Genomic DNA, 13,026 nt, shown 5'->3' with positions numbered 1-13,026 from the left:
CACATGCTCGCGTATGTCTGAGTTCGCCATGGCTCGGCCAACATGTAGAGGCCCCTTTAAATGGTATCACTAAGTTACTCTGGCATGTGTTATCTATTGTCCAGGGTTTTTACTTTCACTGACTGTGTATATGGGATATAAAGTAAAGTATTGCGATCTGAACAATTTCCAATTCAAGTTTTCGACGGAAATATGTTTTGACAGAATATTGTTTTGAGACCACCTGAGCCTAAAAAACCTATTCTCACTAATTGTTCTGTGTGAGTGTATATGTTATGTTCTTGGCAGGAACAAATTTATATTTTTCATTTCCACCTGGGGAAACTCTTTGACACGAACTTTTATAGCAACTGAAAAATAAAAAAATTGTGTTCATAATTTTCGTTTTCTCAAGTCTAGATTTTTTTTTCGAAAATCGATTATACGAGCTTGGGAACGCAAATAGGTTAGTAAGTAAAAGTTGTGTGATGTGCGCACCGCACCAGATTTGTCATTTTAAAACCTGTATTGCAGTGGCTCGATAACGGACTCTCTGACGAGTATGGAATATTGTACAATATCTTTTTCTATTTTTTATAAACAGAAAGTTTTTTCGAACATTATTTTGACATTTATTTGCCTGATAGAAATTTTTTTTTGTACCCTCCTAAAATTAAAATTAGTTGCTGATGTATACATATGGTGAGGTGTGCCATATGTACAGCTGGCTGTTGTGATACCTTTGATTGCCTTCAGGCATTATAAGGTAGAAGAAAGTCTCAATTAAGGATGTAGGCTTGATTGGCTTACGCCAGTAGATTATTGGAGAGGGGAGGGGCCGTTCCGCTGGTGGTATGCCTGATAGAAAAAAGTTCAACGAACAATTTGAACTAAACACTCGTTACCTACTCTCCACTTCTTCATTACTCCTCAGTTCAGTTTAAATTTTCTTAATCCATTCATCAGTCTTACCCTTGCACAATCAATCTAGACATACATATCTGGATTTACTGTCATCCCGACTTCCCATGTAGAGTTATCTAAATCCATCAAAATCAAACTGATAAAGTACATAATAAATAAACCAAGTTTCAACCCTTGCGCAACAGATGGCAGTGCTAACTCGAAAATGGCAATTTTTTTATCCAGCCCTTTCAGATACCGAAATATTTACTACTATTGTCTTTCAAAATTTTCGTAGATCTTTGTTTTAACAATAAATATAATGAAATGGCAGACCAGACACTGGAATTTAAAACTATATATGATATTCCGGACTTATCTTTTCTTGAAAATAAAATGCGTGAAAAAATATACGAACTTGAAAGAAAAAGGGTATTTATGTTATGTTTAATTTATCATTTGAGAAAGAAGAATTATTGCTAATGATAACAAAAAAAATTTGAATAATAAGGTTTATTTCTGAAGAAAAGTTAGTGAATGATAAACTGGTTATTTTCCTAAGTATGAAAGTAGTAAGGAAATTCTGATTCAGCATATTGTTACTGCTATATTTTATAATTTTTATCATTTATAATGATTAATGAAAAGTTAACCCCTAGAATTAAAAGATGTGTTAAACTCTTTCTTTCAGTGTAAATATATTTAATAATTACAATTTATTTATTGAAATTTGAAAATGGCTAGGGCTGTGGTCAAAAAGAAAAAATAGTTTTAAAGTATTTTTTCTTCTTGATCGCAGCCCTAACAATCTCCTTCAAATTCATATATGGTCATTCATCTAGTTATAATACTTATTTAAATGCTCAAGTTTATTGTAAATATTGGATTGTAATTAGTAACACTTTATGTTCAAAAATGCTCAAATAAAAATAATTTATCCAAAATATGCTATAAAATAAATTATATAATAGAGAAAATGGTCAGAGTACTGATCAAGATGAAAAGCAATTCAATAATTGTCTTCAATATGCATTCAATAATTGTCTCTTGATTAATTGGTATAGAATACTATGCAGTATACAGTACTAATATAATCCTAAACAAAAATAAAAATAAAATATATTAGAATCTCTTAGATATACAAATGGGTGAGCAAATTATTTTTATTAATATTTATTTAATATAACATGACTTAAATGGTAAACTAATTAATGCTTTTACTACTATATTTCATTTAACTTAATGATATTTATTCAGGCATTTTAAGAAAACTTTGAGGCAAGTTGAAAGATAATGAAAATCATTATATTTTGTTATGTTTTTCATTAATTCAGTACAATGTTTGATGTTTAAGAAACTTGTGGATGAGTGCAGGACTACAATAACTAAACTTGATGCAGACAAACATGTTCAAGCTCAGCGTGCAGAAAAAGTAGAAAGAGAACTCGCTGAAGTAAATATTCATTTAGAAGTAGCAATCAAAGCTGCGAGAGAAGCTGAAGCTGAACGTTCTTCTGCTAAAGAACGTCTAGCAAGGCAAGGAGCTCAACTTGAAGCTGCTTCTAAAGAAAGAGATCTTCTTCAACAACTTAACAGAAATCAACAGGTGAACGTTCTTGCCTTTTTTATACGTAAAAGTCTGATGTTTAATTTCCATTGCCATTTTTAATTTACATTATATAATTAATTGTATTAATTATATATAGTTAGTAATTATAAATATATATTTTTAATTTTGTTTTTTAGCTAGATATAATTAACCTCCAAAGACAACTTGAAGAATCTAAGTCCAAAATGAAATCTCAATCTTATATAATGGATGCAATTCAAAAGAAGGATGTTCAGATACGTTCAACACTTGAAACTCTTAAATGGTACATCTAATTCTATTCAACACACGGCACAAAAAGTGGGTCTGAGGGACCCATTGAAAAATTTATTCATCTTACATTTTGTTTGGTTTTTAATTACATTTTGGGATTCTATGATCATTTTTTATGTTTTAAATATTTTTTTTCAGTTGCTTAATCAATTTCCATGTAAATAAATAAATGAGTGCAGTAATAAATGCATTATATTGAACGTTGATATGATATAAAAAGTATACAAATAAACAGGTCAGACAGACCTACCTGTCGTCTTGTAGGTGAAATTACAAATGTCATTTATTATTTTTTAAATAATTTTGTTATATTATTTTTTTGGGGAACTATTTCATACTGCTATACATAATATAAGACCTGTAAATAAGTAGGAAATTAATCATTTTTAAAAAAATACTGATTAAATAAAAATTGAAAAAAAATTGAATTAAATAAAAATATAAAGCTGTATATGAAATAGAGCTTAGGTATATGGGTAATATTATAAGTATTACTTTCACTTATTTACTGCATCCTTAAAATGTTAAAAGAATTATAAATACCACCTAATGTAATCCTCATTTACATAAAAATGTACTCTTCAAATGTAGGTAACATTTTTTTCAATGCACATTTATTTTAATTTTTTTTTGCTGTGTGATTAATTCCATATTTTTTCAGCATAAGCTCTCATAATAATAACTTACAATTATTGTTTAGAAGAGAACTTATACTTAATATTATTTGTTAATAGCGAAGTAATTAAATTAGAGAATAGTCAAGGCAAATTAAAAGAAATATGTACTAAAATTACAAACATTAGCAAAGCGGTTCTGACTCTTTGGAACCAGAGAAATACTGAACTTTTGTACTTGAGGACTGAAAAATCAGACCTCGAAAATACTGTGATCTCGCTAAAAGGTAAATTTTACTCCCAGATATTTGTAGATAATTACTCTAATTTAAACTAATATGCCTCAGAAAAAAATTTAAATTGTACATGATTATATTTTTATCAAGTTTTAAATTAATATTATTAAGATTTACGTGTGCAGGATTTCTTAGAACCTGATTTTCTATTAAAATAATTTATGAATAATTATTGGTTTGGATTCAGATATTAAAAAGCTTTGTACAAGCCATTGTGATTCTTAAAACATCCAAATAATATGGATATTCTACGTATATATTCTAAGTCAAATATCTGTTATTAATCCATATGAATATGAAAAAGAGTGCTATGAACTCTACATGTTTTTATAAATTAAATTGTTAAATTCATAAATTTTAATGTGTTTTCAAATTTATTTTAGTTAAGATGAGAACTTTAATGGAAGAAAATTCACAAAGGTTAGAAAAGGAGCCTACCAACAATGTTCATATCCTAGAGGTAATACTAAAAAAGAAATCATGTCCGTATATGGAAGTGATATCAAATTAGAATATCATGAAACATTTTCTTTTTAAATACAAAAAAAAAATACAGGAAGATTAATAAAATAAAAACATATTCTAATTTTTATCCCAATATCTAAATTTTTTATGAAAAATATATTTTTATTTTATTTCACCTTTATACTTGTTGGAACTGCCAGTCTGGTGTAGAAGGTAATGGAACAATTGATCTAAATAATATAATAATTTGAGATATTAATATCACATGTCATTCAAGACAACTCTCCTAATTCATGTATCTAAACAATTAACATTTCTCATAAAAATCATCTTGAAGGATTTTCATCATTAAAAATTCATAAAACAAGCATGTACAGTGTTTGTACATTGTAAACTCATTAGAAGAAAACATTAGCATTAGTTCTCTTTACTGAAATTAAATTTGTGACATACCTTTACAACAATCATCCATCCCAGAATAGTTTAAAATTAATTTTCTTAATGTATAGTAATTTTCACATTGTCTTAACCTACAGGAAACAAACTTAGCTTCATTGCAGCCATTTTCTTGTAAAAAACCAAACCTCAGTTTATAACCCTTAGATTATTAGCACTACAAAAAAAATTAAAAGATAAATGATTTGCCTAACATTTTGCCTCTCATAAAGAGGAGTTGATAATAAGTTTTATTATTTGATTTCTAATCAATAATGTTATTTTGCACCTGAAAATTTTGTAAATGTAACTATGAATAAAACATCACTGATATTTGGCAACCCTGCTTCGGACATGGGACTGCTTGGCTTTCCTTTGTTCTGAAGCTCAGTTGAGTGTTGGCGTCTATTCACAGAAACACACTCTTTGTCTTTTATTATAAAACCCTCCCTAAATCCATAAGATTAGGTTATTTTTATAGAATGGGCAGTGCACCTAAATGTCTGAGATAGATATTAAATGATTCTCATTCTGGTAAGGAAGAGGAAGTAATGATTTAAGGGAGAAGGATGTACTATCCTTGTGTGAAAGGGCCAACAAAAATAAACAAACATGAAAAAGAATTGCTCTGTAAGGAAATCTGATATAACGAGGATAGTTGTTTACTATCCCCATACCTGTAGTTAAAGTTACAAGTGTAGCTCCAGACATGAGCAGATTATTTATTATCATAGGGCGTATTATTGTTTTGTCCAGAATTAGTTTGTTTATCAGTCCTAATTTAGAAGTAGGCTAAGTTAATAATAGATTGATGGGTTTACTTATGTTCAATTTTGTTTATAGTGATTTTTTAATATTTTTAGTGGGAAGCAGCACAACAAGAAATGAGGAATAGAATTGAAGATAATAACAATGAAATAAGCCATCTCCAGTCTTCTCTAGACTCAGCTTTAGCTACTGTCGCTAAATACCAAGCTGTTGATATTGAAAATTCTAAAATTATAAGGTATATTTTTGAAAATAATTCATCAATTTTGTTTAATTTATAATCTATCTTTCTTATTTTGGATGGTAAAAAAAGAATTTTTACAACATGTAAAGAATATAAAATTGTATAGATCTAACAATTCATCAGATGAAAATAAATTGTTCAGCACTATCCACTGATAAAAGCATTATATATTTTTCTTAAAATTTAATAACTAAGACATATTATTTAATTGTTGTCTGTAGGAGATTGGAAGAAAAACTGAAAAAGAGTGCATTTGATGAAATGGAAAACAAGAGTGTGCAAACAGAGGATACTAAGCAGAATGAAAAACTGAATGCAAGATTACCACCCATCTCGTGTTCAGAAATTCAATCCTCAGAAGTAGATACCCAAGAAGGGGGTGTTACTAGCTCTTTAAATAAACAAACAAGAAATCCCCAAATAAATACATCTGTATTTTAATTGAAGTATACATATTTTTGTTCTTAATAATAAAAACATTTTTCAGTTTCCACAATTTCTCATTCCTTTTCTATCCTATTTTATTTATTTAATACATTTTTGGTCTCTATTTTGTTTGATTTATCAATAAAAAAAAATTAGAAACTATTTTGACAATAAACAGTAATTCTTGGAGATAATATAGGTGCAGTTAAAATGAATTGCACAATAGTGAAGAACTCTTAAATCTATGCAAATGTTTTGGACTACTTTGTTGGTATTCTACAGGATTAAGTTGAATCATGGTAGAAGATTGTTTACTGAATTAAGGAATGAAGACATGAGTCATTATGGACTTATGTTCAGAATAATAGGAAATAAGAAAAGAAGAAACATGGTTGAGGCCAACAGGAAGATTCCAAGCCCTGAAATTCTCTGAGAGTATCCATTTTTTTTTTCTTCTAAGATTTTTGGTACAAAATGATAGGATTGAAAAATGAATAAGAAAAAGTGCCTTATTAAATATAGAGAAGGCAAAGAATATAACTTTAGAATATAAATTAATATATTGGTTCCATGTAATATGAGCCCATCAAAAGAACCTTTTAGATCTCATTGAAAATGAAAATAACTTGGACTAAGACTAAAAAGTACTTTTAAAACTATGGGAGCTTCCAACTTTTATCTTGCTATGCCATATCTGAAAGAACCAGATCATCTTCCAGGATTCAAAGGTATTCATTCTTTAAATACAAGAAGATGGCCAGGGTTGCCGTAAAAAAAAAAGAACAAATAGTTATAAACCATTTGTTCTTTTTTTTACAACATAAGATTTATTATTAAAAATAATAAAATTCCTCATACAAGAGAATTGGCCCTAAAAGACTCGGCAGAATCCATAGACAAAATTTCTGAAAGAAACTCAACTTTATACTAAAATATAATCCACCAATATCGACCAGCGTTAAAAGAAAACAGTCTACATTCATCTATCAAATGCCTAAGTATAGAAAGGAGGACGTAATAACCAAGATGTTGATCGCTCTGAATAAAACTATAATTTAATCTATGCTGTGTATCATTATCGATATTATGCTGTAACAAGCTGCCTGTAATGTAAAATGTATGAAAAGGTGAGAATTCTTAGTTTTAAAATCAGATCCGCTTTCAAGAATGGCCCGCACACAAAAGATTTGGTCCGACGTGAATCTTCCTTGATGAAGGCACGATGTTGCGAACAGAGTTCACTTTTAGCGTAGAGCCAGAGATGCATAGAATGTGAGATAATATTTTATGGAAGCAGGAAAGTAATGATATGCCTTAGTAATTGCTGTATATAAGTCTATGACCCTTTTTTTCTTCGGAGTATGTAATTGACCTATCCCAATTTGTCACACGAGGAATTTAGTGCCTTAAAAAGATCACTCCTATCACTTTTTAGGAGTTCCTCAGGGAGTATCAGAGAAATTTATTGGTTTTTAATTTGTTAATGCTGTCATAAATCATCCTCATTAGGGAGCTCAATATTCAATTCCTGTTATTCCTGCTGGCTACTTACGTCTCTAGTGGTTAGGAGATTATTAAAATGATAGCTCCATTATGCAAGAACCTCAGATTTGGCGATGCTCAAGGCAACCCTCTTTCTCCGTATAAGATTCTAGTTTATTTCTATAGGGCTTTCTTTCTCCAGTCACCAATCGGAAGAAGTCTCCAGCTTCTTTGCTTCATATTTTCCAGCTCCTTTTTATCTTCTTGCGGTGTATCCTTTTTTCGTCCTCTATTGACATTCTTCAATGAACCATGGTGATCTAGGTTCCTTCTCATGTGACTCTAATATTTCCTCAGCTCTCAATACTCTGGTCAGGACCTAAATTAGCTCCCCTACTTTATTAGTATTCACAAGAATACCATAGCAATACCACCCAATAAGAAAGCAATAGCAACGTGGCTGTGTTTAGTAAAAATGAGATAACCTTGTAGTACACGTAGTGAATAGCATGGCGCGGGAGTATCAATTGATTGTCAGGTACGATTTGTTAGAAAAAGTCAGGGCTATTGCCATGGCTTAGTGTATACGCTATTCAGTCCCTCTGACTCAGGACATTTTACAATAGTTTGAAAGTCTAAACCTACCTACGCAGACGTGGATGGCACATTGTCTTTTTTTCATAGTCATTTAGATTATTTGAAGAAGCTCAGTTGGAAGAGATTCTTATTTCCAGAAGATCCTTATTTTACTTCAAACGTGGGTTAAATATTAGGCAATGTATAAGATCTGAAAAACACCTGGAAGGCACAATCTCTGAGCCAGAATAAAGAATGGTAAATATGCAATTAACGCATATACAATAAATTTCAAGAAACCGACAACGAAAAGCTTCTTGATTAAGTACATAGTAAGAAGAAATAGTGTAGCATACAACATTTACCAGATTTCAGTACTACAGGAGTTACAAAACTCGTGAGAATATTAAACCAAAATAGAAAGTCGATAAGTCGTTCGTACTCTTTGGCTTAAGCGGGAGGTTTCTTGGAGGTATTCGATTTAAAAAGGAGTTACATCTAATTCCTCAAGTATGAAATGGGGGATTTGGGGATGTCTAGTTTGTTTTAAATTATTTTTTTAAATAAATATATTGTTTAAAAAGCATTTTAATATATATTGTTACTAAAAAGTACAAATTCATTAATTTTTTGTTAAATATATATGTATTTTTTAATTATTGACTTATGTCAAATTTCGAGTTTCCTTTTATTTTTTATGGTTATTTAATGTATTATGAGTTCACATTTGAAAAAGTATTTATTTTGGTTTGCTAATGAACATTTAGATTTTAGACTGAATGTAAGTTCTTATGTTGCAGCACTATTTCTGGCAGTTTCCAACTTTTGTTTTTTAGTAATACTAGTTTTCATTCTTGGTTTTTAGGAAATCAAGTCTATTACCACTTTACTGAAGGTTGATTTGAAATGGCTTAAGTCACCTCTTGAAGATGTAAGTTTGTCCTATGTTTTTAATAGTTAGTAGCTTGTGATGAGCTCAGGTCCTATATCATTTTCTAATTTTTTTTATTTTGAAAACTTTAAGAAATTTCTATTTTATTTTTTCTTTATAAAAATTCAAACGAGATTTCATTGTATCTTTTTTTTTTTCTGTGATGAACATTGAATAACAGGTTTTGAGGAGTTAAGTGTTTATGAAATGTAATAATTGCTGCCTAAATTGGTGTATTAAAACTAAATGATCTAATTGAAATATAGAGTTTTAGTATATAGAAATGCTCTAGTGCTGGAAATTTAAATAATTCATATGCCTTCTGACACTATTATTTATTATTATTACTGCTTTTATGAGATTGGAGCTGTTTAATTATGCTCGCTGAAGATTTAAATAAAAAATATTATGGATGTATTTCAGAGGAGGTTGGGGTCACACTAACTTTTAGCATTCTCTATAAGTGAGTTTTTAATTTCCTGTGGTGCTTGTTTTGTACACTGGTATCAAATATAATATTACTATTTCAAGTACTTACAACATTTTATTTATATATCAAGTAATTTTTTGGTATAAAAAATTCAAATACCAGAAGTTTGAATTTTTAATATATCATTTGGAAGTCAATAATACAGTTACTGTTATTGGATGTGAGATTTTGTATAGCTATCAGGGCTCTTTGTACTCCTGCCTTCTGCTAGTGGTTCCTGCCCAGTTTCAACCAGAGTGGAAGTGTCAAGATAATTTCCCAGGAAATAAATATTAAATAATCAAGTAGAAATTGCACCCACACTCCGGTGTTCTGTTTTTTGTTATTTTGTTTGTTGTTTGTTTGTTTTTGTTGTGTGTTGTTACTCATCACAGTAGTTTTGACATTCTCTGTTAGAAAATGATCTTTTAAATAATAAAGTGAAGGAGAGTAGTTTCATTAATTGCTCAGTAGAAAAAGTATTTTATTAGAAGATTAATAGCTAATATCTAATAGATTGTAAGTAAATAGTCCCCACCACCCGGACTGTTCAAGAAAGGTAAAAAATAATAAAAAACGCTATTTATTAGTGATCAACATTTTGCCCCATTTTGAAGGACTAAATGAGAACAAGATACAGTCATTGTAAAATATAATAAAATAACTAGAATATAAATAGAATGAATATAAATATTTATGTATGTAAAAGAATGCAGTAAATTTAGAAAATATCAAAATAAATTTACTGAGTACAAATTACTTACATGTTCAGAAATGAGTGCTAGAATAGATAATGTAAAACCAGAATAATGAATGGTGAAAAAATACTTAATAAAAGTAGTAACAAATATTATAAAATAAAAAGAAAGACTGGTGAAGTAGATGAGGTATAAGTATGATAAAATCCCAGATAAGGGGTCGGTGAATGGATAAGTAAAGGGATAGAAAGAGATAATAGGAGAAAAATAATAAAGGTCAGCATCTTAGTTCAGGAGGTGAGAAAATAAAAGTGGGAGTAATATAATCCCACCATAGTGTACTTGTCTAATGGATTTTTGTCCAACGACTATAATAAAAAAATCCAATATGTAAGATATTAACAAGGTAATTTAATTGTTAGAATGGAAATAGGAGGGAATGAGGCCAATTGTATAAGATAAATAAAATATTAAAAGAATAAATAAACATTAAAAATTATTATATACAGTCTGGAGAATAAAATAATTAAATAAGAATAAAAACCATGAAACATGAGAAAAATAGTACAATAAATTAAGAAATAATTAAACTAATATATACATTAGTTCAAACATTGAGTAAGACTGGGAAGACAGAAGGAAAAAGAAATTAATATGAAATAGAAATTATATAGATAGAAATTGGTATGAGAAGAGAATAGTGTTGGGTACAAATAGTCATAATGTTTGAATTAATCAAGTTTTTTTCTTGATTTTAAGTAATATGCTTTTTGGTATTCTCACTATATTCTTAAAAATATTTGTAATTTATTGTTTATAAGGATAAAAGTTGAGATCAATTAATTTATAAAAAGTAGAGAAAAGCTTTTCCTTAAAAAAATACAGCGACAATAATCGGAGAGTGAGCTCTTGAATAAAAAAATAATTATAAAATCTATCCATCTTTACTTATAATTATTTTTGTTGTGATGTATTTCTTGATGCATTCCCCTGTGTTCAGTAAAGTTGATCTGAGCTTAGTAAGATCAGGAATATTGATTCTTCCTACAGTTCTGCAAAATTCATCTCAGGTGTATTTGATTAGGGTTTTATGTATTTTAAATCCTAAATTTTTGAAGTACAGAGATACTCGATTAGTTATCTTATAAGCAATTTTCTGTAAATCCTATTATTTTCTTCATAAATTTGTTTTTCTATTATTTTAAAACAAATTTAATTAGGTTATCAGTTTTGGTAAGTGTTGTAGGTGTTAATTTAACTTGAAATATGTGATATTGAATGTTTTCTTTATGTAATGATTTTGCCCTCCTTTATCATAAAATTGTGTTTTTATACAATTTTTTTGAATATCCCTATAGGTTAGGCTTTATCATCCCAGGTGTGGTTGTGGGAAAGGTTGATGAAATAGAAGGGATCTTACCCTGAAATAGCACGATTGCGCGATTCCATGGATACAGAATTGTGTTTTGAGAGGTCCCTCTGATTTCACAGTAAAATCCAGGCGAGTGGAGGATGAGTATTGATGAATTGCTTACTTGGCATTCTCTCGGTTCCTGACATATGTCCAATTTGAGTACCCGACTTTCCTGCCAGATGTCACTCAGACCAGTTCTTTTTTGCAAATCGCAATTTAACGCTATTAATTTAATAATCACAATTTAATATTACTTTCTTTAATTTTTGAGATCAAAAATTCCAGAGATGAATATTATTTATTTTATATTTTTCTTCATTGTTCTTAAACATTTCGGGACGATTGTCCTGTATTCATGCACCTTTACAGTCCTAAAAATAGTTTATTTTCATCAACAATTTTCATCCATGTCATATATGTGTATTTGTAATTCTTGTAATTATATTAACCCCATATTTGTCATATTTTCAATTACACTATTGAAATCATCTCATCCATATACCATGGTTGAAAATTGTTTCATACTGCATTGTTTAATATAAACTTGTAATTATAAATATTGGTAAATATAATTACAAGAATTACAAATACACATATATGACATTTTAGTTTTAGGATTGTAAAGGTGTATGAATATGGAAACCCTGAACGTTGTGGAACAATGAAGAAAAATATAAAATAGATTATATTCATCTTTGGAAGTTTTTTAACCTCAAAAATTATAGAAACTAATATAATCCAACTTCCTAAAAAGAAAATCCACAATTTAACATTACTATTTATTTATATACTATGTTAATGTTAGATTTAAGTATGTATGCAGATTAAATGAATGTTTAAGTCTCTTGGAGAATAACTGTTCATTATTTGTATGAGTTCAGTTCAAATGTTTATATTTAATTTTTTAATTCCTGTGATATTATGATTACTTTACACATTCAAATTGTTTGTTTTTTTTTCAGCCTTTTTGGATTGCTGAACTTGATTCTGATGAATCGGCTACAAAAATTGCCAGCCGGTCCGTTACCGTACGTTATATTATTGATTTGTGGAGTACAGCTCCTTCAGTTTCCGAACTTCATGGTGAACTACATGGATTATCTCACTCGTTGGTTACTCCTTACAGAGATGTTTCTTTCAAAATGAAAGTAGAAATATTTGGGAAGTCTCAGACAGAAAAAGAAAAACTAGATAAAATAGAGGTATGTTTATTTATTTAATTCTTTGTCAGGAGTAGTTCTCTTAATATAGAAAAAATTTCACTTTTACTTTTGTTTTTTTTTTCATATGAAGGTTAAAATATATTTATTTTGTAAACTGTGTTTTTAAAATACTTAAAACCAGGATCAGTGACCTTTCACTTTGATACCTTATGGATTAGTTACACAAAGTTTTAAAGTTTGGAAATAGCCTGGTGACAATAACATTATTAGTTTTAAATGTG

General features: G+C 29.0%; 3 protein-coding genes across 3 annotated transcripts in view; 2 read left to right on the top strand and 1 right to left on the bottom strand.

The window, feature by feature from the left end:
• The window catches only part of LOC106677458 (26S proteasome non-ATPase regulatory subunit 10), a 6,462-nt gene extending 5,506 nt beyond the window's left edge, over positions 1-956 (bottom strand). Inside the window, exon 1 of the mRNA XM_014415392.3 lies at positions 885-956. Within this exon, the coding sequence (XP_014270878.1) occupies positions 885-903 (19 nt within the window). The 5' untranslated portion in view covers positions 904-956. The remainder of the gene's footprint in view (positions 1-884) is intronic.
• Positions 766-6,082, top strand: LOC106677459 (myosin-6). Its single transcript, XM_014415395.3, has 7 exons — positions 766-1,314; positions 2,237-2,488; positions 2,629-2,756; positions 3,499-3,665; positions 4,058-4,134; positions 5,438-5,580; positions 5,808-6,082. The coding sequence occupies exons 1-7, from the start codon at positions 1,210-1,212 to the stop codon at positions 6,025-6,027; spliced, it is 1,092 nt and encodes a 363-aa protein (XP_014270881.1). The 5' UTR covers positions 766-1,209; the 3' UTR covers positions 6,028-6,082.
• Positions 6,083-7,987: 1,905 nt separating this feature from the next.
• Positions 7,988-13,026, top strand: part of LOC106677457 (tRNA (guanine(10)-N2)-methyltransferase homolog) — a 14,176-nt gene continuing 9,137 nt past the window's right edge. The window contains exons 1-3 of the mRNA XM_014415389.3: positions 7,988-8,851; positions 8,936-9,001; positions 12,545-12,784. Coding sequence (XP_014270875.1) covers positions 8,786-8,851; positions 8,936-9,001; positions 12,545-12,784 — 372 coding nt within the window. The 5' untranslated portion in view covers positions 7,988-8,785. The remainder of the gene's footprint in view (positions 8,852-8,935; positions 9,002-12,544; positions 12,785-13,026) is intronic.

This window comes from Halyomorpha halys, unplaced genomic scaffold, assembly GCF_000696795.3.
Source record: "Halyomorpha halys isolate HHAL.00 unplaced genomic scaffold, Hhal_1.1 Scaffold100.1, whole genome shotgun sequence".
NCBI classification, from domain to species: domain Eukaryota; kingdom Metazoa; phylum Arthropoda; class Insecta; order Hemiptera; family Pentatomidae; genus Halyomorpha; species Halyomorpha halys.
Note: the sequence above shows the minus strand (reverse complement) of the source record. Positions and strands in the feature narration are given on the sequence as shown.